The sequence below is a fragment of the Cydia splendana genome, chromosome 1 (assembly GCF_910591565.1).
Source record: "Cydia splendana chromosome 1, ilCydSple1.2, whole genome shotgun sequence".
NCBI lineage: Eukaryota > Metazoa > Arthropoda > Insecta > Lepidoptera > Tortricidae > Cydia > Cydia splendana.
Window position 1 is genome coordinate 5,766,815 of NC_085960.1, and position 27,985 is coordinate 5,794,799.

Genomic DNA, 27,985 nt, shown 5'->3' on the forward strand with positions numbered 1-27,985 from the left:
GTCTCTTAAAACCTACCATCCAATCCCTCCTTAATATGAGCAAAAGATATTACTACAAAATACAATAAGTACCACTTTAACTTCAGAACTTTATGGCAGATTTGCCTGCTGATCCGGTTCGAAGGACCAAAATCGGAAAAAATTGGGGTAACTTGCATTCAAAATCAGTGGCGCAGCTAGGCGTGGGCGAAGTGGGCCGTCGCCCACGGCCTCGCGCCTCAAGGGGGCACAGTGAAACAAAAGGGCCTCGCAGATGCGACTTCGGCCACGGCTAGATTAGTTCACGCTACGCCACTGTTCAAAATGAAACCGTAAAGTAATGATACAAGGTTGTAAACAGCTCACGCGACCACGGGGGAAGGCGGCAGGGTGAAGTGGAAGGCGTGGTCGGTGCGCTGGTGGAGCGGCGCCCTGGCGCGCACGCCGCTGGCCGTGGGCCGCCGCGACGGGTCCTCGCTCAACATCAGCTTTAGCACCTCCACCTGAAATGTATTGATCACTTATAATTTTCCAGTTACTTACGTATTTGACTTTATAAGGGTCAGATAGACCAAACAGGAATATTGTTAAAGAGTTCGCAAAATTTGTATGTATGGAAAGTTTCATAGTAAAGCGCCGGGGCGCGTCGGCTGACATTGATCAGTCTGTCAAATCTGGTTGGTACAACTGGCCCTAATAACGTCAGTTGACAACCAAACCTCACTAATTACTACCACAAGTTAATAGCCATAGCACGGTGGGCTGGCCTTAGGCCATAACTCAAAAAAACGCATGTGGTATTTTTTGGTTTCCAATGACTGAATATTATTAGCTAATAAGTGTACTTTTATCAGGTATAAATAGATCCCGCATAGCTAATTACTTTCATTCTCTAATAATCCTTGAAGTTAACGCAACTCCCGGTTGTACGCGTTCTCTTATCAAAGGCTCATTAAGTGAACGTCATTAGTAGTGAATTCCTGAGGCAATAGTAATTTTAGTGATTATTATTAATATGGAGCTTAAAGAATCAGGTATGTTGTTTTATTTCATATACAAAGTATAACTTTTTCATTAAAAGTATATTTATAATAATAGGTCTACGAGGTAACAAAAAGTCATACAAACAGGATTAGAATATTTTGTTTACTTAAACTTCTAGTTATGTTCCCAATGAATTCTAACATTGAAAGTAGTATTATTTTGAAGCTTGATATCTCTAAATTAACGGCCATAAAAGATTATATGCAGACGCCTGCGCGTTTGATAGTTAAAAGACTGCTACGCTTGGGTAAGCGAACGCGTAGCATCTCTACGAAAATATTACGAATGACAATTCACCCTTTTTCTTTCTTTTTTCAGGTGATGTGTAGGTCGAATCTTTTACAAAGGGATTTTTATTTAACTTAGTAGTTCAGATACAGAAGGATGTTGTCAAGTGCTTAAAAAAATTAGTAGGAATGTTGCCAGATGTAGAAAACGTAGATACAAGTGATTTGGATAACATAATAAAGTACTTACATTGGTAGTAGACTTGTAGTTTATTGGAAACCATCTTTGCGAAATCAGTGTATAGTTCTTAAGAAACATTCGAACTGGTTAAGTGAGAAGCAAAGTGATAATTTTCCAATAAAAATAAGGTGACTGAAAAGACGTTAAATATTGAATTGGGACAACCGTCATCATCGGGCAATTCGGAACCCTCTACTTCAGCCGGATGGCCAAAAAAAGGACTTTTCGGCTTGTAGTAAGCGGTCAAAACGCAGAAGGTTAGCAGCACTAGCATCCTTGGATGCATCAGCAGTCAACAACCTGACGAATATTAGCTAATTTAGAGACCAATCAAATCCTTACGATGCATGTCCCATACAACCATTTCCAGTCGCCGTTACGACGCGGTGTTGACACATCTTGTGTCGACACCGTCTGTTTCGGTCACAATTCCAGTCGCAGAGTCGTCGCCGTGTCGACACAGTTACCAGAAATGGGGAAGGGTCGACACATGACACAAAGTGACATAAAGTGTGGTCGCCGTGTGCACACATTGTTTCGGGTTTGCGACTACTTTATGCCAAAATCATTCGTTCATTCGTTCATTTTGTTCCTGTCAAATGGAAACTGTCAGATGGAAAAATACTTAAATAAAAATAAGTGACATTAATACGCCATCTCTAAAACGGATTACAAGACGTAATTATATATTGTTTGCATTTATATTACAATAGGACTTAAATTATTATGGGGAATTAAACTGCTCGAGTGATTTGATAAACTAAGTGTAATATAATCAACGCGCCACCACATTGTTTTAGTTTAGCCGGAAATGAAATTGTTTACTTCTCAGTGCCTGTGTTCATAACTATATTATTTGAAGCATTTTTAGTACTTCGATGCGTATACTATACTTAAATAACAGAAATAACGCTTTACATACTACGAAACTTGTTAATTATGATGTATAAATATGGTTTAAGGCTGAGAAATATTGCAGTCACAAAGTAGTTGCAATGTTTCGACTTTGTGTCGACTCTGTGTTGACACATGACACGCGCTGTCAAAAGTAATAACAAAGTTACTGGTATGTTACTGGATTTGCAAAATGGCTCCTTGTGTTGATTTGTTTTCAGATATTCTCAAAGTGTAAAAATTCCGTGGTCAGAGATGGGCATTAATCGATTAACTGTTTATTCGACTAATTAATGGAATAAAAAAAGTTAATTCTCCAATTTTAATCGCGATTAGTTTAGTCGACCTAACATAGATTGAAATTGAATTAATCTGAATATTAATCGAATAAATTATCGATTAAATCTCGATTGAAAGTTGACAGGGGGCCATTTTTGTACGTAAAAATAATAGAAATGTCTTGCATGCAGATGGTAGCAAAACACTTTGTCATAAAAGTCGAGATGGGTGTCGATATATAGGGTTTAGGGAGTGCCGATTTCGAAAATAATGACCATTTTGGAATCCGAAATGGCGGCCATGCACTGTGTCATAAAAGTCGTCATGGATGTCGTTTTATACGTTTTAGGGGGCCCCAATTTTGAAAATGATGACCATTTTGGAATCCAAAATGGCGGCCATGCACTATGCCATAAAAGTCGTCATGGGTGTCGTTTTATAGGTTTTAGGGGGCGCAGATTTCGAAAATGATGACCATTTTGGATTCCAAGATGGCGGCCATGCACTATGTCATAAAAGTCGTCATGGATGTCGTTTTATAGGTTTTAGGGGGCCCCGATTTAGAAAATGATGACCATTTTGAAATGCAAAATGGCGGCCATGCACTATGCCATAAAAGTCGTCATGGGTGTCGTTTTATAGGTTTTAGGGGGCGCAGATTTCGAAAATGATGACCATTTTGAAATCCAAACTGGCGGCCATGCACTATGGGGCTATTCATAAATTACGTCATTTCAAATTAGGGGGGGGGGGGTCTGGACATCGGATGACGGTAGCATGAAGTAGGAGGAAATGGGGTCATTTGAAGCATGATTTTTGGATGATTATAGGGGGGGGGGAGTCCAAAATCGTCAAAAATCGATGACGTAATTTATGGATAGCCCCTATGTCATAAAAGTCGTCATGGGTGTCGTTTTATAGGTTTTGGGGGGCGCAGATTTAGAAAATGATAACCATTTTGGATTCCACTTTTATGACAAAATACGTAGCCGCCATCTTGGATTATAAAATGATCATCGTTTTCGAATTCTGCACTCCCTAAAACCTATAAATCGACATCCGTGACGACGCAAGTTATCTTTATTTTCAGATCTAACAAATTGCTACAGAATACAAAGGACAAAAAAGAAGCGAGGAGGTAATGAAACAAGCAAATATACAGATGATTCCTCGACGCAATTGGGTGATTCTTGAATTGTGTCCAGATTTTTTTTGTCATAAAAGTTTTTATTTTTCACATATTACTCTCACAAGTTCCGTGACATTTCGACCTTGTAATTTTTTAAGTAAATGTTTTTGTTTATCTATGAGGATCTCACTAGAATAGTATAATCAAGGTATGTTTATATTTGATGAATGAAATAGTAACGCAAAAAAAAATATATTTGTGTCTTATATTCCTGCCGAAGACTTTTATTTTACCTTTTCCTTCTACACAAGTTTGACCAAGTAATAAGAATTTAGGGCTCTCAATTTTATTTTACTTCTACAACAGTAAAGCTACGAGGCCATGTTTGGTATCGTTTTCGTATAAATTCGCAGTACCAAATTTAGTTAAGGTATCACATTGACTCCATTCCGAAGTAAAAACATATAAACTTATTAAAATACTTTCTTTTAAACTCCTCTTCACGCTTAAACTGCTGAACAGTTTTAATTTAAATTTGGTACACATATATTTTGAGTCCCGAGACAGGATATAATAAGTCATCTCAAAAATCATCCTTTAAAGGTGTGAAATGAGGTGTAGGGGGGAATTCAGAATTGACTTCTTGAAGTTAATACTGTTTCAAGTTTAGGTTTGAAGTCATGTTTTTTCATCATTTTTAACTAAATCAAAGATGTAGACCATCCCAAATTTCATATAAATCGGTTCAGCGGTTATTGATTTCCCGTACAAATTTCCACGCCACTTTTCACACCTTCAAAAGATGATTTTGGTTATAAGATCTATCCTATGTCCTGTTCCGGGACGCAAACTATTTCTATACCAAATTTCAACGAAATCGGTTCAGCGGTTAAGCGTCAAGAAGAGTTTCAAAAAACCGGCCAAGTGCGAGTCGGACTCGCGTATTAAGGGTTCCGTACATTAAGTCCGACTCGCGCTTGACTGCACATTTCTAATAGGTTTTCCTGTCGTCTATAGGTAAAGAACTATTTTGTGTATTCAGACGGACATACATACAGACGCACGAGTGATCCTATAAGGGTTCCGTTTTTTTCCTTTTGAGGTACGGAACCCTAAAAAGATTTATTTTTATTTTGTGGAATGGTGTCAATGTGATATCTTAAATGGATTCAGCACCCCAGATTTATACGAAAACGATACCAAACACGGCCTAGCACCTTCACTGATATATATATATATCAAGATAAAATTGAGAGCCCTAAATAAACTTTCAAGAGCGGATATCTCAAAAACTATTCAACATATCGAAAAAATTGACGGAATAAACTTGTAACAAATTAAATTAACTTTCATTTTGTATAAGTGGCCATGTTGCTGAGATGCATAGTTTCCGAGATATAATCGAAAAACGGGAAAATGGGACCTTCAAAGCCCCCTCTCTCCCCCCCGCTCAAGGGCTACGGCCGGGGACTTTTGATATGTTCACCTCCTAACTTGTCAAACCGAGTTACGGAGTCAAAAATTGTGTTCCGAGCATTTCCCTCTACAACTTTTAGAGCATTCGTTGCCTGACCTAAGTAGCTTATTGAATTTCTTTAAAAACTTTTCTGTAAAAGGTTGACGGGTGTTGGGTGTTTATATGGTTTCGGTCGATTATTATCATTTGCATTGCCCATGATGACTTACTAGAATTACGAGCACACGAGACACTAATAGTAGTTTGACAAACCTTGGTTTTCAAGAGGTATTTTATATTGACATTTGCTGTCACAAATTTGCTGTCAGATTTAGTCGCAAACCGCACGCAAAGTGCACACAAATGTGTCGACACCTTGTTACGGAAAAGTGTAGACACGGCGACGACTCTTTGTTTCGAAACAATTCTAGACACATTGTGTGGACTCTGTTACGACACATCTGACATTTAGTTACCACTTTGTGATTCTGCGACTGGAATGGTTATATGGGGTGCTATCTCTTCTCACAGAAGCTATACTAACAAAACACCAATATTTGTTACTACGTACTTTTATACATTTTCGAGTTTATCCTGTTTTACCTTCGTTTGGTAAAGTAATTGTGTGCGCGCACATAGACGAATACGAATATCTTAAATAATTTTCTAGTAAATTCGGACCCTATGATTACGGGCCGTAGGAAACTACCAAAAACAAAAAATCAATACTTGTCACAATGTGTACTTATTTAACTAGATGTTTAAAATACATTTTAGATGAATCTAAAATATAAGTTGATCTAGGTTAGTTTTTTAAGGTGACTGACACGTGACGTGAAATATTTTTCGTTGCATAATTTGTACGATATTAGCATCTCTGTAAATATATATTTTTTAATTTTAAATATATATTTTTACAATATAATTGATAAAAACTATTTGTTTTATTATATTATTCAAGAATATGTTGTAATTTATTCTTTAATTCTATTTTTATAAGGCTTTAAAATTGTACGTATTTTGCATATTTTTTTTGTTATCAGTTAGATTTTTTTTATGCTAAAATATACAAAGTAGAACTATTTATTACTACTTTTTTACTAGATATTTAAACAACTAACACGAACATATTTTTATTTTGAGAGTATCTTTGATACTTTCGGAGAAATTGATTTTTGACCCTCTCTCCATACAAGCCGAGCCACCGTGCATAGTGAACCATATGAATACCTACATAACATTGATTTTTGTTTAATATTTTTTTAGTAATTAGTAAGTTTTGCTTGTCACCTGACGATAAGACGCGTAATGCAACATGGCATTAATCTGTTTTATGCATACATACGTTTGGCGACACGCTCGTACTCAGTATGGAACGGTTGTAGTAACTCGAATATGATCACACAAAGAGAGTAGATATTATTTAATAGCTGTACAGCGCTTGTTATGGCGAAATGTAATGTACTAGCGTTGACATAAGGTTTAATTTCGCTCACCTCACTGGGACAGTCAGCGGTAAAATCAGCGGGGTAGTGGCAGTTTAGCAACTCGAATAGGATCACGCCGAGAGAGTAAATGTGCGGTCGATATGGCAATATGTAGCGTAGTGTGTTGACATAAGGTTTAATTTCGCTCACCTCACTGGGACAGTCAGCGATAAAATCAGCGGGGTAGTGTGCGGCCCTAAGCGCAGTCAGTTTAGCAACACGTTCCGATTCCGTATCGAATGGCTGTAGTAACTCGAATAGGATCACGCCGAGGGAGTAGATGTCCACTTTGTAGCTGTAAGGTCGCCCCGCTAGTTGTTCTGGCGACATGTATAGGTGGGTGCCTATAAAAAAGAAAAAAAAAATGGAGATGAAAGCACGCAGGGCTTTCAAAAACCCCTTGAGAGCGAGAGAGATGATGATGTTGTTCTTTTTAACGGCCTGTGGCTGTTTGACTGTTTTCTTTAATTCAGTTGTCCAATAAAAAGTGTTGCTGTGTTTATTACCTACACATATAAGGGACCGCAAGCCGAAAAAGTTTGTTCTCGCGATTTCGGGGTTGGTCCCATAGTAAAAGTTGCTCAGTATAATCCCAAATTCTACTTACCTGGCAACGGGAATGTACTTTTTTTTAGCCAACCTGTATATGAATAGTAGATTGTTAACCAAGGGTTGAAAGGCACCCATTTCTGTCGAGGTAGTTTGGCGCTCGAACGCAGTGAGACCACCCGAGTTAAACACTCTACTTTTCATATCGAATAACATAATAAAAGTATGTTAAATATTAAATTTAATTAATAATATAAGAAATGTTTGTCTTGTATTTTATTTTGTATCATGAATATAGTGCTAAATAAATTTAAAAACCAATTTAATATCGTACAAACGTTTAACTGTGGCTGTATAAGATTCTGCCTTAGCTCATTTACGCAAGTGTAAGGTTTAAAAATATATTTTTGGTGTATTCCTTTTGGTTCCCGCCTTATAAAATCGAGTACATAGAATTCAACGAAAGAAATCAAGAATAATTTGTTTTTAACAATTTACTTACATAATTTTTTTATAAAAAAAGGATCAACGTGGGATTAGTAAAATGAAACAATTAGTTCCAGGCGAGGAAATAAAGTTGTTCGTGGGACGGGGACGCAGAGGAGTACACCACTTTTCTGCGCTAGAGCATAAACGTATCACTTTCTGCGCACCTTTTAGAACAACAACGACCCACTTTCAGAGCGTGAGATATGAAAACAGAATTTCTCGTCGAAATTTCTACGACCAATTGCAATTTACCGACTTTAAACCTTGACCCGGCCATCGGGAGCGTACATTATGTAAATTATGTTGCTGGGCTTGAGATCGCGGTGGATGAGCATTGCTCGGTGCACGTATTCCACTACTGAGACTATTTGACTGAGGGTTTTTTCTCTTTGAAGTAGCTAGGCAGTAACTTACCAACTTTATACGTATGTCTAGCATACACATCCATCTCCTCCGGCGCCGAGCCGTCCGACGAACTGTCCCCCATAGTGGTGACCAGCCCGAAGTCCCCCACCTTGACCCGGCCGTCGGGCGCGAACAGTATATTGCTGGGCTTGAGATCGCGGTGGATGAGCCCCGCGAGGTGCACGTACTCCACCGCTGACACTATTTGGCTGAAGAGGGTTTTTATCTGAAAATAAATGTCATTACGTTATTAAAAACTAATTTTAAAGAACACAGGGTACTAACTACTAACACACATGTGTTATTCCCGGATGTTGAACATCCAAACGGTATGGTTCTCAATTCATCTGGATCTCAATTTTCATGTATGTTCTGGAATTTATACAAGACTGGTAGACCGATTAAAGTCATCTGGCGGCCTAGCCAAGGTGACAATCGCTATTGCTTCGCCATCGAATCGCTTTATCTCTCTATCATTCTTCCATATTGCGGGACAGTGACAGTTGCGTTTCGTTCACTACGGAGCGTAAGCGATTGGCTTGTTGTCTACAGGGCCAGGTTAGAATCCTGGGGAAATCGAGGGAACTCTTCAAATAATATAGGCACACCTAAAGTAATCTAATTAACTTATTAAATATTCAATTTATTAACTCAGCCATTCTCTAAGTGTGTTCCGCGGAACCCTAGGGTACCGCGACACCCCTGCAGGGGTTCCGCAAGAATTTAGAACACTATGCTTTAGTCGCCTCGAAAAATTTTACTATGCAAAAAACACACTTCTAAAAACTATTGTTTTATTGTAGGGTTCCATCAAGTATTTCGCTTTCCAAAAGGGTTCCGTCAAAAAAAAAAGATTGAGAACCGCTGTATTAACTCTTGCATTTGTTCTCGGAAAGTACCATTTGGCTATATAAACCATAAAATTACCACTTTTAAATTGTAGTAAGCTCGGTTTTTTTTTGCTTAACTCAAGGTTACTTTCATAAATAAATATAAAGCTTATTACTCTCGTACACTCACTTTATCGGCCCTGGACTCCCTTGTCCTGTTCTGCCTGAGCCAATCGTGCAAGCTATCTCTCATGCACAGCTGCATTTGTATGTAGAGGTACATCTTGGACGCCATCGGTGTTACACTCTCTCGCACTACCATGTCGAGCGACCAGTGCCGGGTGTGGCCCTTCTGTTGATAAAACTTATGGTTAGTATTTCAGAGCAACAAATTATGTAAAGACCGGAACTTAGGTAATAGTATTTTATACAATCGTGATATAATAGAGAGCTTTTCAGTCGAGTACCGTGTTTAGGCCACGAAGCTTGCCGAGTCGCCTAAATAAGGTACGAGATTGAAAAGCTTGATTATATCACTATTGTATACAATACTTTTTCTAGGAGTTAACTAAAATAAGTAGTCAATAATACCTTACTTTCTACTTCTACTATCTCACTTCTTTTACTCAAGTTAACTGAAATAGTAAAACAGTAAATATGAAAAACTACTGTGTACATTTTTTAAGGTGCATTGGGGTAATTTCGGGAAAAAAACAAAACAAAAATAGAGTGTTACCAAAATTAATCCAATATCCCTAATGCAATACTTAGTTCTACTAGTGAATAATGAAACACTCAATCTAATAAAGTTTCCTGAGGAGTAGTGGGCAACAGATTTTCATCGCTGTCACTCATTTTTATTTAGTATTTTCACAGTTTCACTCACAAAACAAAACTTTAACACTTTTACAAGTTTTCAAATTTCAATGCAGAGAAAATCTCGTGGGCGTCCGCTGTGAAAAAATGTTTGTGTTGGCCAACCAATCACAAAGCAGAGGCGACGCAGCAACGTGTTTAAGGGTCGGTTGCACCAAACTGTTCGTATCGTTAAAGAGTTCGCTAAATTTTTATGTATGGAAAGTTTCATAGTAAAGCGCCGGCTGTCGTTGATCAGTCCGTCAAATGTGGTTGGTGCAACTGGCCCTAAGTAGACGGAAGTATGACAGATGCCGCGACGGTATTGGTTCCGAAACCCGTCGTTGGCTAATTTGTATTGAGTCGAGTCTCCTTAAACAAGCAATATTTTATCGAAATGTATGAAGTTCTAATTTCAAAATTTTTATAATTGACTAAACCGTATCGATACAATTATTATAATTGAGTCGGAAGTGCCACAGGCTATCCAACCTTGAAAAGAGTAAGGTTACAGAGTTGTATATGAAGTTGTAATACACAGATTATAGTCGACGAGTAGAAAAATATTTTAATATCAAATTTGCCGGTATTATATATGCAGTAAGGAAACAAAATGGAAGGAATTTTTGTATGATGAGATCCGGAAACTTTCGAACGGTACGTACCGTACCGGTTGTATAGAAGACTAGTACCTTTCGTTCGCAGTTTCCTCCAAACTGCCTCGACAGAGATGGGTGCATTTAATTCCTTATTTTATTAGTTTACAATGTATTAAAAACTGGCCTACAACTCACCTTCTTCTTCCCCGTACTACTCGTACTCTTCACAAAGCTATTGCACTCTTTCACCCTCTCCAACCTCTTGTCTACGGAGCTGTGTCTCCTCGCTTCCATCTTGCTGACTTCCTCTTCGTTTGTGAACACTATGAACGAATCATCGGTGGACTTGGGAGGGGTGTGGGGTAAAGTGAGTGTTTGGCCCGTTGACTGTTTTATTTTAAAACCGTGTTAAAAACTAGCCTATAACCTATTACTAACCTTTTTCTTCTTCCCCGCACTACTCGTACTCTTCACATAGCTATCGCACTCTTTCACTCTCTCCAGCCTCTTGTCTACGGAGCTGTCTCTCGGTTCCGAAGCCTTGCTGACTTCGACTTCGTTCGCGAACACTATGAACGAATCGTCGGTGGACTTGGGAGGGGGGTGGGGTAAAGTGGGCGTTTGGCCCGTTTGCTGCTCGTCGAATACTATGCTGAATGATTCGTTGCAGCTTAGTGACCTGGATAAATAACATAATATTTATAAGCTTATCGAAAAATACAAAATCAAATCAGTGGCAAATGGACAATCGGTAACAAAGCTATCCTCGTGCCGCCCACCATACAAAATTATAGCCAAGGAAGTTAGAATCTTGTTGTATTTTGAATTGGGTTCAATTTGATTTGTTCGAAAATTTTACGAGACAAATGATATGCTACCTACTTTATTTTTAATTAAGGCTGACATTCCATCGAAACTGAGTGTACATCCTAAGGTACATTGGGTGGCACGAGGCTATGTAAGTGAGTAAGGTCAAACCAGCGAGTCATGACACAAAAAAATGCGGTAAACTGACAGCTTATTTAATAGGAAACATTGTTGCCAAATAAAAAATTGCTTGTGACTCGATCCGCTGGTCGAGCTCAATTGGCAGCTTTCAAACTCAGAATATGATCAAGATCAAATCTCCTATTGTGAATTTCCAAATACCTACATAATGCATAGAACGGTTTTCATTGCGCCATACGCCCCGTGTGAATTTAATCACCTGCAGTTTATTTTATTGTTTATTTATTATTATTCATATACAGTACAGAGCTTATAATTATACAGTTCCCTGCAAAACTGTATTTACAGTTTGCCTGCAGTTACCTGTCTCTACATACACATTATTTTAAGTAAGTACTAATTTTAAATTATTAAATCTAAACGCTTAAGTGGCACTTGCACATGTTGCACAAATTATCGACCGAACGAGTGTCTGGCGAAATGGGAGCACTTTTTACCAACTTCTCTTAGCGTCCAGATAATCGTCTAGGGTCTTGTGGAGGTCGAGTTAACGCTCTCATCGCGCCGTTTGACCGGCGCGGGCGACTCCATGCCAAAGATACGTTTCCACTGGTGAATGAGAAACGGTAGTTAACTAACCTGTTTCTCTTAGCGGAGAGCTGCTTCTCAAAGTCGAGCGCGTCCACGCATTCGTCCAAGGGCTTGTGGAGGTTGAGTTGCCGCTGTCTTCGCGCCGTTTGACCGGCGCGGGCGACTCCATGCCATACATACGTTTCCACTGGTGAATGAGAAACGGTAGTTAACTAACCTGTTTCTCTTAGCGGAGAGCTGCTTCTCAAAGTCGAGCGCGTCCACGCATTCGTCCAAGGGCTTGTGGAGGTTGAGTTTGACGCTGTCTTCGCGCCGTTTGACCGGCGCGGGCGACTCCATGCCATACATACGTTTCCACTGGTGAATAAGAAACGGTAGTTAACTAACCTGTTTCTCTTAGCGGAGAGCTGCTTCTCAAAGTCGAGCGCGTCCACGCATTCGTCCAAGGGCTTGTGGAGGTTTAGTTTGACGCTCTCGTCGCGCCGCTTGGCCGGCGTAGGCGACTCCACTGTGTAATCTTCCGACATTTCCACTGATACGTTCAGTTCACTGGGAACGAGAAACATATATAGGGTGGGTCATTTTTACTTTTTTTTAATTTAATAGGGGGCACAATTAAAAAAAGGTGCCATTTGGTAATTAATTATTGCACGTATTTTTATTTTATTTTTAGCTTTAATTTTACTGCCTCCGGATTGTAGTCAAAGTTTTTGTTAAATGTATGGACATTATGAAAAAAAATGTTTCTTTTTGAGTATTTTTTTATTTATTTATTGGCTCTGAACCTTTACAATGCTATTTCGAGCTAATAATGGTATAACTTTTTAGCTAAAGTTTGAATAAAGAGACGATACATAAATATACTCCGCAGACCATACAAAATATAATAATATTTATACGAAAACTTTGAAATGGATCCGGAGGCAGAAAATGAATTCCGATTACAGAATAATTTGAAATACTGTATATTCGCATTATTACGCAACTTTTTGTAACTGTGCCCGAAGGATAACTAATACTTTTTTTTTCTCCATACACGAGTGACCCACCCTAAGACATAATCAAATGTCGGTAAGTGGGACGATGCATCAAAATTCCTTTTAACTTCAATCTAAAACTTAAGACTGAAGGTAGTACTTTGACTGATTTCGATTGAATACGCATATACGTATGCGTTTTATAAAACATACTAATATAAATATGCTAATAATATCAGCGATTGGTTAGTTTTTATATCATACAACAGTAACAAATATTGCGCGACTTAAACATTGAATGATTCTAGGCCATCAACTTTACAAATGCAATTGTTTTACAAATATTTATCTAGTTAAAATTTAATTACTCACTAGTTTAATTGTAATGTCATGAAAATAAAATAAATTGTTGAAGTCATACCGTTTCCACACGGCATCCCGTTGCTCCTGCCAGTTGGGTGGCGGCTCCTCGACCCACGAGTTAAAGTACCGGACTATATTCTCGTGCTCCAACTTCGCTAGGGCGCGGACTTCGCGAAGCACTCGCTCACGCTTTGATTCTCTGCAATAAGTATTACATAGATAGAGAAAAAAAATGATGACAGAATAAGGTCCAGTTGCACTGACTACAATTGATGTTTGACCAACGTTGATCAACAGAGAACTATGAAACTTACCATACCATAAATAAGTATCGCCAGTGTAAAAAAAGCAACCAATATAAGTCATTCGAACATAGTTTCACTGGACTAAGTGGACTAGTAAATTTTAATGTTAAACTGATTTAAAATAACATCAAATTCACGTTTTTAGTTAGATGTCTGATGAGCAAACGTCGGACTATAGGGGGCAGTTTGAGGGCAAGGTAAGGTTTACAAAAAAACCTAATTTACGAGTATTATAATGTACCTAGTATTTGTAACATAGTTAATTAAATTAGTTACCCGTTATCATTTATTCATCTTTAATGTGTAAATACTCTTTGAAGTGATGACTGATAGCCAGGCATCGGAGTTTTTGTCGCATGGTAAGACTAATAGCAAGCTATGGAGTCGACATTTGCCATAAATGTAAACTCTTATTCATACTCATACTCATTTATTTAATTTATCTTAAAATGCCTTTAGAGCGGTCGGTCGTGTATATTATCTTAGTCGAATTATATATAAAAATATTTTTCTATTACATTATGAATTCATAACTTCAACTATTTTAACATACAACTATACAAACTACATCGCTGCGAAAGACCTAATGTCATGTAGGTACAGACCGCTGATAAAATTGATTAGTATTTATCATATGTCAATCACTGGTGATTGCAAACGTAGTAGTTATTTATATCTGTAAGTGGTAAATACGTTGTGGATTATTCCATAATTAATTATTATGCCTAACCCAGAAATAGCTGCAATTTTGGCATGGATAGAGCCATACAACGATTTACAATATGACTATGAAAAATCTGCTAGAGTGTGCTTGAGTTGTGAAGTACAACTCACCCAATTGAAACATAAATTTATTTTAAAACATATCAACAGTATTCTTCATCAAACGAAATCCACTGGAACTTCAATATACACGACCGACCGCTCTAAAGGCATTTTAAGATAAATTAAATAAATGAGTATGAGTATGAATAAGAGTTTACATTTATGGCAAATGTCGACTCCATAGCTTGCTATTAGTCTTACCATGCGATAAAAACTCCGATGCCTGCTGATAGCCCACTGAAGTGGCCACTTAAAAAACAAATAAATAGCTGACATGCGTCATTTTGACTTATGTGTAGTCCAAGTACGTTTATAAATAACGCAGTTAGTTGCTATGATATTTGGAATACTATAAATTAGTGATGTACCGACTATTGATTTGGCCGACTAGCCGACTAATCAGCGCTCGAATGGCCGATTAGTCGGCCGACTAGTCGGCTAGTCGGCCAGATCATTAGTTTCGTATAAGTTCAGATGAAAAGAATAGTTTTGCTCCTTTGGTTGCGCTATTCATCATAATTTAGCTTGGCTAAAAGGTGTTCTCTACAGGTTCAAAGACCTATCAAAAGAATCCTCGTTCAATTTCTGTCTTTAGTTCTTTCTGAGCAGACCGTCAGTACAGCTTGTATGTAGGAGGTATTTCCAAGGCTCTATTTCCCGTACGTAGTCGCCAGTTAAGAACCTATCCCCTGTGGCCAGCGTCTTTTCGAGCAACGTGCCCTGACTAAGTCTCTAAATTTTGCAATAACATTAAAGGATGACTTACGTTAGGCCGGGCCGTGTCCGGCCCGGAGCTTCCGGCGCATCGTTTTGTGTGGTCTATGACATGACAGGCGATGACGTGCTGCTCGTGATCGCCTGTCATGTCATACAAAAGTAAGCTACGGAAGCTCCGACCCGGGCACAGCCCGGTCTAACGTGAGTCATCCTTAATAGTTTCTCATGGCTCCACCATAAAAAAAATACTGAATATTAATAAAAGAAAATTAACTATAGAACTTGCACATGAAATTACACGAGAATCAATTGAGATCGACTTGTAGAGGAAAACACCAGCCCACCAACATATGATAACGATCAAACGGTCAATTATATGAACAAAAGTTTTCGTATGCACCCTGAATAGGTATTTTAGTAAAATACACAAAACATATGGTAAATATTGACTGTTGATTTCGTTTTTGTCTGTTTTTCTTTCACTGATAAAGTGCCGACTAATCGGCCATTTTTGCCGACTAGTCGCCTACTAATCGCCGACTACAAATGTGGCCGGATAGTCGGCTTTCCCGACTAGTCGGCGACTAGTCGGTACATCCCTACTATAAATTGAATACTATAAATTGATATTATGAATACTAGGTACCAAATACTAAGTACAAATACTCGAAAGTGAATTGATTGATTTGCGAACCTTACCTATCATTCTGACATGCCACGAAAATGCCCGCTGGAGTCCGACGTATGCTGATGAGGTAACAATAAATTTTCAGTAATATGTGACATACCTCCTGGGTTGGGTGATCCTTTTCACAGTGGTCGATGTTGTTCCGCGCCTCAAATATGACTCCAAAGCCGCCTTATCCCAAACACCACAAGTGAAGAACCTAAAATAACCCATACTCTTAGTTCTAACATTGTCACATACCTCCTGGGTAGAGTGATCCTCTTGACGGCGTACGAGCAGTGGTCTATATTGTTCCTCGCCTCGAACACCACGCCGAAGCCGCCTTGTCCCAAACAGCGGAGCGGCGTGAAGTCGTTCTCGTACCGACCGCAGTATTCGGCGCCGGTTGAAGGGGGGCGGTCGTAATGCCGCTCTACTATTACCACCTCCTAAAACAGTTGAAACATATTAAAAATATAAGTATTCTGCAAACGAACAGGTAGTTATGAGGAGACGCAGTTGTCGTCAATGTAAGGCGTGGTAAGTCGCTGATTTTGAAAACTCCATGGAACTTGATCTTGAAAGAATTGGGAAAATATGTCACTTTAATATTGTATCCATCCATACCTAAGTAGAGACTTATTGAAATCTCTACAGGTCAGGTATTGACCTGTTACGAATTTGACTGCGAATACAGATGGCGCTGAATGGGTTCGTCCATCATGCGGTAACTTTAACTCTCAAAAACTATACTATTCATTCCTATATTTTCATAGACTTATACAATCAATGAATATTTGCAATAACATAAAAAGTTGAGGTTTATAACATAGAATCAGCGTCGACTAACTTGGTCCACAGGCATGGGCGTGTGCGGCCTGAACTTGGGCGCGAAGAACCTCGGCCAGATCATGAGGTTCATCAGCAGCGCGGAGCTGACGGCGATCAGCAGCACCTAAAAATAATATCTGTTTATTTTCATTCAAGGTTAGAGGTACCATCGCGCACACTGTTAACTGTACAATTCTTGGGATTTGTTGTCAAGCCCCAGATCCCAGGCTTCCAAGAGCCGAAAAATGCCGGGATAACGCGAGGAAGAGTGTATTTTAAAATTAGTTCAAAGAAACATTAGTTAATATCAGTCAGTGCTTTCTTAAGGCGCTCATTTAGACGATGCGAATTTCATTAGTCATTACATTGCGGTTTTTGATGGGTAGGTTGAATTGGACGTAACCAGCAGTCCGCAATGTAGCTAAAATCGCATGCGAGTTCGCGCGTCGTCGAAATCAGCTCTGAAGTGTGTCTTTACTTTTATCAGGATATTCTAACCTCCTTCCACCAGAACCAGAGCGAGGACACGTGCACGTGGATGTGGTGGTGCTCGTTGGTGACGGGCGGGGGCTCGGGGAAGTCCTCCGTCACTTGGACGGCCTGGTCGCAGGTGTCTTGCAGGTAGAGGAAGAAGCCCTGGTTCGCTGGATATCATGATTCAAATGTAAATGCTTTTTTACTGGAGTTTAACACATTCACTGCCAAGAACACGCTAGGTGTAAGTGGCACTTAGTGTTAAAACCAAATATACAAGTGAACACAGCATAGGCGAAGGCGACTAAAAACAAAGTTGAATAAGTTTTTGGCAAAAAATGTATTTTTGATACAAGCCTTAATCGCTGACATGTACTTTTCTTTCCGCAGGCAATTAATACTCATCAAGACAATTCTAAAAACCAAAATTAGGTTGCGTTGTTTTATCACAGTTCCTATGGCTACCTCGTGTCTCCATCACCAAATCAGCTCGATAGTACTATAGTATTGCATTGTCACCCGACTTACATATGTATGCAAATTTTCAGCTTAATTGGAAGTTGGGAAATGGCTCAAATTTAACTTGTATGATTTGACCCGTACATACATACATAGATAGGTACATTGGAAGTTAATAAAAAAAAAGCTTGTAATAAAAACGAATGCCGAATTTGTCCACTCCACGCTCATAGATTTTCAAACTTCCAAATCTTTCAAAAAACTAACTCAAAGGCCGCCCGAGAGTTAGCATCTAGATCGTGAGCCCGAAGACTAAGCTTTCTCAGAGACAAAAACTCGTGGCTTGGGCATCGCAAAGGTAGTAGACTATATGGCGAACCCGAAATAGTCTTCTATAGTTCTACTTTCTTTTCGCAACTCTCTCAACGCAATTATGCCGCTATTGAAAAAAGAAGGCCACGATTATTTTAGCTTCTAGAATCTTTTTCTTTTCAAGTAACTCATGCAAACGCATCTGTCATTATCAAAATTAGACCTTATTACAAAGCAGTTAAGTCTCTACTCACAAGTCGCCGGAGCGGTGTATAATGTGACGAGCGAATTGGCCGGCGGGTCTTTGAGTGAGAGCGCCGTGTCGCCGCCGTTCAGTAACGGCCGTGATTCCTTCAGCTTCCAAGGTATTGGTGATGCTGCTACAGAACTTTCGAGTTTTTGGGTGTAGTGGTGGCTCTCTTGGATGTATAGCTGTGGACAAAGAATACAATACTTGTAGTATGTATCTTTAGGTACCTATTTAAATAAAAGTAAACAAGCATTTTGTACATTGTCGGGTAGTTTTAATATAAATTATGGTTAACCAACCTAATACAACACCGCCTGGATCTGTCTCTGAACGACCTGACTTTATTTGATCATGTAATGTTTTCATCTAACCTCAACTGGCTTAAGGAGCCATTTGAGGGTAGATTTTGTTTACTTTTATTTAAATACCTAAAGATACAAGGCAACAACGTATATGTATGAGTTCAATTTTGCTGTTTTTCAAAGCAGCAACCAAGCGACCGCTTGGAGGCGCCACATGCCTGCTACTAGCCCAAATAGGAGTTACCTGAGTGCGGTGCACCCCAATATACAGTTGTGGACGAAAAGCGCCATCGTCTGTCAGGGCTCTGGTACATTCCCATAGTACGTCGATGGTTTTCAAAGCGCCCGCTTTGAGGCGCCACATCCCTGCTACTAGCCCAAATAGGAGTTACCTGAGTGCGGTGCACCCCAATATAAAGTTGTGGAGGAAGAGCGCCATCGTCTGTCAGGGCTCTGGTACATTCCCATAGTACGTCGATGGTTTTCAAAGCACCCGCTTGGAGGCGCCACATGCCTGCTACTAGCCCAAGTAGGAGTTACCTGAGTGCGGTGCACTTCAATATAAAGTTGTGGAGGAAGAGCGCCATCGTCTGTCAGGGCTCTGGTACATTCCCATAGTACGTCGATGGTTTTCAAAGCGCCCGCTTGGAGGCGCCACATGCCTGCTACTAGCCCAAGTAGGAGTTACCTGAGTGCGGTGCACTTCAATATAAAGTTGTGGAGGAAGAGCGCCATCGTCTGTCAGGGCTCTGGTACATTCCCATAGTACGTCGATGGTTTTCAAAGCGCCCGCTTGGAGGCGCCACATGCCTGCTACTAGCCCAAATAGGAGTTACCTGAGTGCGGTGCACCCCAATATAAAGTTGTGGAGGAAGAGCGCCATCGTCTGTCAGGGCTCTGGTACATTCCCATAGTGCGTCGATGGTTTTCAAAGCGCCTGCTTGGAGGCGCCACATCCCTGCTACTAGCCCAAATAGGAGTTACCTGAGTGCGGTGCACCCCAATATAAAGTTGTGGAGGAAGAGCGCCATCGTCTGTCAGGGCTCTGGTACATTCCCATAGTACGTCGATGGTTTTCAGAGCACCCGCTTGGAGGCGCCACATGCCTGCTACTACCCCAAGTAGGAGTTACCTGAGTGCGGTGCACTTCAATATAAAGTTGTGGAGGAAGAGCGCCATCGTCTGTCAGGGCTCTGGTACATTCCCATAGTACGTCGATGGTTTTCAAAGCGCCCGCTTGGAGGCGCCACATGCCTGCTACTAGCCCAAATAGGAGTTACCTGAGTGCGGTGCACCCCAATATAAAGTTGTGGAGGAAGAGCGCCATCGTCTGTCAGGGCTCTGGTACATTCCCATAGTACGTCGATGGTTTTCAAAGCACCCGCTTGGAGGCGCCACATGCCTGCTACTAGCCCAAGTAGGAGTTACCTGAGTGCGGTGCACCCCAATGTAAAGTTGTGGAGGAAGAGCGCCATCGTCTGTCAGGGCTCTGGTACATTCCCATAGTACGTCGATGGTTTTCAAAGCACCCGCTTGGAGGCGCCACATGCCTGCTACTAGCCCAAGCAGGAGTTACCTGAGTGCGGTGCACCCCAATATAAAGTTGTGGAGGAAGAGCGCCATCGTCTGTCAGGGCTCTGGTACATTCCCATAGTACGTCGATGGTTTTCAAAGCGCCCGCTTGGAGGCGCCACATGCCTGCTACTGGCGCTTCTAGCTGTAAATCGAAAGCCGACATTAGAAAAATAAATCTAATATCAAAATGTATAGACATTAGAAAGAGACGATGAAATGTGTTTATGCGCCACAATTATTTTAAAATCAACAAAATCTCATTTCTAGAATAATTCCTTTCCTTGTGAGCTCCGATTTACTGTGGTCGTGATTCTTAGAATAACTTAATAAAAACAGTTTTCATGTTTTATGAAGACTACCTTATTTGACCGGTTTATTACACTACCAAGGAACCAAGCAGTCCGGACTAACGGATAACTGATGTTCTGCTATATTTAAGGATGGTATTATTGGTATTCCATCTGTCCAATATCTTGGTCCAATGTGTATTTGCGTCTCACATTTTGCGTAATGAGAGAGTGAGACGCAATGCACATTGGACAAAGAAATTTTACAGGTGGAATACCACCCTAACCTACGGTTTTGAGTGTAGTACTGATCATAAGTTTGGTATTCTGTACCTGCTGCTGCCATAGATACTCGGTCTCGCCGGGCCTTGCGACACCGACCGTACCCTCAGGCATAGCGACGTGCACGGCCACTGGTCCGGCACCGGCGGTTGCCGGACCTAAGCAGTCCGGACTGGCTGATAAAGCTAGCTGATGCTCTGCTACGCTGAAGTTCCATCTGTGAAGAGAGCAATATCATGAATGGGTGTGCCTTAAAGATGAACAACCACAGTACGTATTAAGGACTTATGTAGGATATTTGTAAGTAGCAATGATTGTCAAAAATTTGAGCTATAATTCCACAACTGAATTTCATAACACAACAAAAAATATACTCAGCACTTTAAAAAATATACTTTATATTTCTTCGTAAAACTAGCGCATGCGCGGTGTAGCAGTCTGGTCATTCTCTCTGCAAGTGACAGCGCCATCTCTCGAACAAATGAGTAAACTTCACTTACTTTTCCTGCCCGGAGCGCGGGTCAAATATGTTACTTTTCCGTAAAAATAAACGCTTGCGCGATGTAGCATTCACTCCGCGCGTAGCAGCGCCATATCCCGGACAATTTAGGTAACTTCACAGTATATTCACTTACTTTTCCTGTCCGGAGCGTGGGTCGAGCGCTCGCACTGTATTCGCATGACGGCGAAGCACCAACACATGTCTTCCGGCAGCGGTTGCTTGCTGTTCGCTGCTACAGCCCGCGGAACCACATTCGTAGAGCACACTGCCCGTAGTTGTGTCTATGCCTTGCCAGAGGGTTTCTTTTGCACCTGTAAAAAAACAAAAAACATATTAGTATTTCTCATTCTCACCCTGAATAATTGACACAACTGTAGTCCGAAAGTCACCTACGGGCCATATTTGATAGTTGACAAAAGTCAATTAAGTAGTATACGATTCTTGCGCCCACTAAAATTCCACACCATAACCAAAAAGAATTTGAAATAGAGAGTAACCGTCATGGTAAATTATGTGACTAGAAACTACAATACATTTACTGCTATGGGGCTATTCATAAATTAAGTCAGTCAAAAATCGACAAAAAACGATGACGTAATTTATTAACTTGCGACAGACGATTAAAACTGTTAGAACGCCAGAATAAGAAGAATTTGACTTTGATCATTATTCTTTCACTAATATGTGCTGAAGGTTATGGCGCCATCGCTCGAAAAGATTAATAAACTGATATTATTATTGTTGTTATTGTGTAGGTAAATAATAAAGGTACAGCCTTGAACGCATTACTAACTGATGTAAGGCATAACTCTCGTTTTACGATGAGTCAACCGTAGACTTTTACTTTGCTTTGTCAATATCACAGAATTAGTCATATAGCCGGTTTAGACTCTCGGCTCGCGGCTCGTCTCGCGGCGCGTCTCGTGGCTCGCCTCGAGTGGCCTTGAGCGCATGAGCCCGTCGAGCTAATGATTACACTCTCGCCTCGTGGCTCGGCTCGAGGCTCGTCTCATGGCGCGTAAGCTCGTCGAGCTAATATATTTTAAACACTAATGGCACGGCATAAGGTTTATAATCGAATGACAAGTCGAACGCGAGTGTGAACGCAAGCGCGCGTCCCGCGAGAGCCCCTTTGACTCGTGCCCAAAAAACCGCTCCTCCACGCGAGCCAGGCGAGCGCGAGCCGAGCCGCGAGAGGAGTCATGAGCCTACCGTTCACACTCGCGTCTCGTGGCGCGGCTCGCGGCTCGTCTCGTGGCTCGCACGAGAGTCTAAACCGAGTAATAGCCGTAGCGCGTCTGAAAACGAGTTTAAACACGATCACTAGGCCCGCTTAGCTCAAAATGACCCCTTAATACAAAATATTAAGATCTAAATTCCAATGATTTTTTGTAGAACCTGTTTTATTTTGTTTAGATAACGTTTTTGTGATTTGTTTGCATAATACCGTTCTATCGGGATATCTAGATACCTACAAAGTTATCTAAGTTCGGAAACCTTAGTAAATCAATATTCCATTTCATTGGAATCGGATAATCTTCATTAAGCACTTAACCTTGAACGTGGTTAATGCTCTTAGAAAGAAATAATAATTAGTGTTCACTAGAGCAGTCATATTAATTTCCTTTCTCATGATCGTGACTAGTGCGATGTATTGTGTAGTACCTACAATTTATTTACAAAGGTGCAGATGTGTAATGTGTAAAGATGCAGGTGCATTTGAAGTCGACAAAAGCTAAAGTACAAAATGCCTTAAATGCCACGGATCCACGGTTTGCCGTCGATGATTGCCGTGATAGTAAAGACGGCAGGTCCATGTCCAGGGCTTACACAGACAACCCTCACTAATTTTGTTACTTGGGTCGGGGTAATAATAACAAAAGAGCGGTTGTTAATCACCTACTAGCAGTAAAATTAGCGTATTTTATTACGACAAACTGGCCAAGTGTAATAAGGGCCACCCCACATCTGGCGTCTTTCGAGCGTCGGCGTCGGTCAGCGCTATGGAAAATGACGTCGCTGCGCAGTTGCGTCGACGTCGCGTCGACGTTGGGCCATAGAGTTGTAGACGCCGACGAGACGCCGACGCTCGAAAGACGCTAAATGTGGGGTGGCCCTTACTTGAGTAACTTTTAATAACATAAATGACATTATACTATGAGCAACACTCTTGATCATTATGGACCTTACGGCTTGGCAATAAGGTTTCTGAATAGTCAGTGTGGATGATGGTACTATAGGGAAAATACACGACCATCACTATTGAAGTGACGAAGCGCATAATTAATAATGACATTCGCATTTGTTTTCTATCGGCATGCAAACCTCTATACTAATGATAGGTATGACTATTAAACATAAGAGTTAATTTCTGAAGTCACCTGGCGTAGGTATTATACCTATTTCGACTTGTATACCTAATACCTTTATTGCCGTGTACTGGCCTGTAGCTAACAATAATTATTGCTAATTTATTTAAACATTATTGCATAGTGAAAGTTCTAAGATGAAACGTTTCCTACCAGTTAAAGTTCAGGTAAAATAGAGATTATATTTTTCTGTGGTCTCCTCACAAGTTTATCAATCACGCCATGCACCCTGTCCACATTTGATAAACAATTAAAAACTTGTGTGAGCAATTACTCTTATCAACAATGCTTGATAAGAAATTATAATACTCCCAAACAAAATGTTGACTTACTGAAGATGTTGTATTTTATAACAAGTATATCAATCAACACAAAGAGATACCTCTCCAGAAGTACTTGTAGTCGAGTAAAGTCAATTACATTGTAAATTAAAAAACCGGGCAAGTGCGAGTCGGACTCGCGCACGAAGGGTTCCGTATCATAATGCAAAAAAAAAAAACGAAAAAAAAAGCAAAAAAAAACGGTCACCCATCCAAGTACTGACCACTCCCGACGTTGCTTAACTTTGGTCAAAAATCACGTTTGTTGTATGGGACCCCCATTTAAATCTTTATTTTATTCTGTTTTTAGTATTTGTTGTTATAGCGGCAACAGAAATACATCATCTGTGAAAATTTCAACTGTCTAGCTATCACGGTTCGTGAGATACAGCCTGGTGACAGACGGACGGACGGACGGACGGACGGACGGACAGCGAAGTCTTAGTAATAGGGTCCCGTTTTACCCTTTGGATACGGAACCCTAAAAATGAATTTATCTTCAAAAGAGGTAAACACAATCAACATAATATCTAAGAGAATCAGAATCAAATATGTTTATAATAAGCTAGTTATCTTGCTGGCCACTTAACATGACATGAGCATTTCTATGTTACTTAAAAACATGACTATTTTAATTTAATAAGTACATACTTCTCTCTCTCTCTATTGCTCGTCTTGTCCGAAAATTTTTACACATTATTATTTACTTTAACCGGTCTTAATCGCGTATATTTAAGCTTTAAAATTACGTCCAACGTTTCAAGAGCGTCATTGTCCCCATCCCCATTGTCTTGGAGAAAAATATTAAAACTTGAGTATTCACGATTAAGTCCTGTGAAAGTAAAAAATTAAGCAGCAATATGGTAGAATGCTCAATATTAAATCTGATAATATCTGCATGAGAACTGTGGTATGGTGACAGTAGCATATTTTTTTTTCAAAGAAGCACTACAGTTACAAATCATTGTCAAGTCAAGTCAACATATTTGCAAATGTATGCGTAGATTGCCTAGCCTACAAGTCTTGTCTAAAAGCTTTGGTAATTACACTAGCACAGTAGTAATCTCTCGCAAAGCAATTTAAAAACATGGAGTCTAAATATTCTAAGTAAATATCCATCATCAAATTCACACATATAAACACTACAGTTTGTTCGTTTGTTGTTACTTACCAGCTATGACTAAGTCTTCAGAGTACTTGAATGAGGATGATAAGAGCTGGTCTGCGTCAAAAGGTAAAGGCTCAATGTTGTCTCCGCTCAGGCTGTACAGGGTTCCTCGAAGAGATGGGACCAGACGCACCCACTTGCCTCCCGCTGTGAGCTAAAAAGATTATAACTCTTTAGTTCAGTGCAATTTGTACTTACCATATTTTAATGTGACCCATATGGCCTATGATCGCACACTGTGGAGACGTAGCATACATGCGATCCTTAGCAATGAGGGACCGAGAAAGAAGAAATTTTAATGGCCACTCTCTATACCTATATTGGTGCTGTATCTTATTGCTAACACTTTTTTACACACATTTCTTGTTGGTTTGTGACAATTACACCTCAGACATACTATTTTGGACAATAGCCATTTATAGTGATAAATGCAATGTTTTTAATCTGATTTAGCTTCTAGAACTAAGAATAATGGGTGCATTTAAGGGATTGTAATTGACATGTGAATGCAATTTGCTAATAAAATAATCATAGTTACAATTCTGGAGTGTATGGAATAAACCTGTTGATTTAAAATAAAACATTTTACTATGCAATAGGGACAAACGAAATAAATCCAAAACCGGTCAAGTGCGAGTTGGACTCGCGTTCCAAGTCCGACTCATGCTTGACTGCACATTTGTAATAGGTTTTCCTGTCATCTATACGTAAAGTACTATTTTGTGTATTTTTTTCAAAATTTTAGGCCCAGTCGTTTTAGAGGTAAAGGGGGGGAATGGTCGGACAGACAGACAGACAGATGCACAAGTGATCCTATAGGGGTTCTGTTTTTTCCTTTTGAGGTACAGAACCCTAAAAAGCAGCTATACTTGTGTTAATACTGCACCAATGTGTCTTATGCACATAAGAGAACTATAGGAGTAGGCATGCAATAGTATAATCAATTCCAGATTATAAAAAATAAAAGGCAGACAACCAGTCTGGCCTAGTGGGTAGTGACCCTGCCAATGAAGCCGATGGTCCTGGGTTTGAATCCCGGTAAGAGCATTTATTTGTGTGATGAACACAGATATTTGTTCCTGAGTCATGGATGTTTTCTATGTAGATATTTAAATATTTGTATATTATATATCATTGTCTGAGACATCTGAGTACCCACAACACAAGCTTTCTTGAGCTTACCATGCATGGGACTTAGTCAATTTGTGTAAGAAGGTCACTATAATATTTATTTATGTATTAAAAAATATTTCTTACTTCGACATGATGTAAATTAGATGACAGAAGGGGTTGAGTCTCAATTTCCCAAGCCTTGGATCCGTCCACTGTTGAGAATGCTGTCAGCTTGCCGTCTAAAGTGCTCACTATCATTAAGCTGAAAACATGGCTGAGATTAGTCAAGTAACTACTCTCTTTAGCTCCAAGAAGTGCAAATTAAGGTAAGAAAGAATCAATGAAAGTAAAAAAAACGAAACCAACGAAAGTGATAAATAAATCGTATATAGAATACAGTAATAAAATGAAAGCATATGTAATGCAACGCTATTGTGATGTATAAAGCAAACAATACGTAAAAACAACAAATATTATTTTTCTTGAAGATAAAGTGTAAAGGAAATATACTTTATATTTCAGATCACACATTATATTTATGAACAGGTCAGGCAGGCAAATCATTTAATAAGCTATCACTGTTAAGCAAATTCTAAAATAAGTCTATGAAAGTAAACGGAAATAAAATATATAAAACTTTGTTTACAAAATTTAAGCAACTATTTCTGTCCTTATTTAAGACTAATTACAGGTCTGAACATAACTGGGAGCTGGTAAATTAAGTAAATAGATGGTACTTACTCATTTTTGTCAGTATTTACATTGTGAGGGTTACAAAACGGTAATTCATGGACAGTCTCTTCAGCTCGAAAAGAACTTACAAAGCATGTAAGAACGAATGCGGCCTTCAAAGCTATAACCTTCCAATACCATTCCGACATTTTACTACCGTAAAATTATTCTCGGACATTTCAAACTGGAAAGATAGTTATTATTTTATTATTACGAAACTTTCAATAATATTACTGCCCTCGCTCCAAGGCTCTCGCAAAAACTATGTCCGTTTTTCACTGGCTGGACGAATACACTTCGAAACCTATCCTATTTTGGGTTAACTGAACCAATCAGAAACAAGTTTACTTCGCTATGATTGGAGGAAATTATGTTTGACATGTCAACGATGTCGAAAAAAAACACGCAAAAGCAAGTCCGGGCACGTCCACGTAATTGACGTAAACTGTCATTGAAGTAACTGAAAGCAAGCGAAAATCGCTAATATCATTATTTTTCTATAGACACATTATTGAAATTACTCTTTACAAAGTTGCAATAAAGTCTAAATTTAAATATCATATTAATAACGTACAGTGAAAAATGGTTCAAAATTCAACACAGGAAATAGACAATAGACAACTCGTTCAGGAATACTCCTGTTGCAAGACTTGCAAGCATGTTGGAAGGGATACTAACAAAGAGTAGTATAGTTTGTCAAAGGACTGTCTCACTTTAAACATAGACAGAGAGAATCATACTATCTTTGTCTTACACTAGTACTAGCACCCAAAAGAAAAGGATGAGTATAGTTTTCCTGGCTCTTACTGACTGACAAATTGGTTTGACCAACTATATAATATAATATGGATACTAATCTCGGAGTAATTAACAATGGAGCCGCCATTAACAGGCGTTACCCTCTGTCGAAAATAGGCGGCCAATGGTCAACCACATGTCAACCATATGTATGGACTGACGTTTATCTGACATGACGTACCTATACATTTGATGTGCCCCTCCCCCGCAAAAAACGGCAGACTATTTTTCTCCGTTGGTTATATCCTCTAAGAAACTAATAGACACTATCTAAAACTAAGCATTAATTTATGAATAAGACATCTCATGCTTATTAGAAAAGTACGCCTCGTTTCATTGTTTATGAACAGACATA

At 39.6% G+C, this 27,985-nt stretch overlaps 1 protein-coding gene across 1 annotated transcript; it reads right to left on the reverse strand.

Moving 5' to 3' along the window:
- Positions 1 to 341: 341 nt before the first annotated feature.
- On the reverse strand, positions 342 to 27,272 carry LOC134790184 (eukaryotic translation initiation factor 2-alpha kinase-like). The gene is made up of 17 exons (XM_063761015.1): positions 26,842 to 27,272; positions 26,245 to 26,362; positions 24,991 to 25,141; positions 21,264 to 21,441; positions 20,680 to 20,845; positions 20,061 to 20,201; positions 18,187 to 18,364; positions 17,186 to 17,331; positions 16,707 to 16,811; positions 16,118 to 16,305; positions 13,401 to 13,541; positions 12,390 to 12,551; positions 10,902 to 11,142; positions 9,200 to 9,361; positions 8,189 to 8,405; positions 6,887 to 7,080; positions 342 to 482 (listed from the first exon to the last, which is right to left on the reverse strand). The coding sequence occupies exons 1-17, from the start codon at positions 26,979 to 26,981 to the stop codon at positions 342 to 344; spliced, it is 2,769 nt and encodes a 922-aa protein (XP_063617085.1). The 5' UTR covers positions 26,982 to 27,272.
- Between the last annotated feature and the right edge of the window lie 713 nt (positions 27,273 to 27,985).

Bases quoted from the DNA above. Each gene is read 5' to 3' on its own strand.
- LOC134790184 (XM_063761015.1), bottom strand. From the start codon at position 26,981: ATGTCGGAATGGTATTGGAAGGTTATAGCTTTGAAGGCCGCATTCGTT. The intron at 26,363-26,841 runs GTAAGTACCATC...CCATGTTTTCAG, and splicing joins GTAAATACTGACAAAAATGA to CTTAATGATAGTGAGCACTT. The intron at 21,442-24,990 runs GTAAGTAACAAC...GTTTTTTTACAG, and splicing joins TGAAGACTTAGTCATAGCTG to GTGCAAAAGAAACCCTCTGG.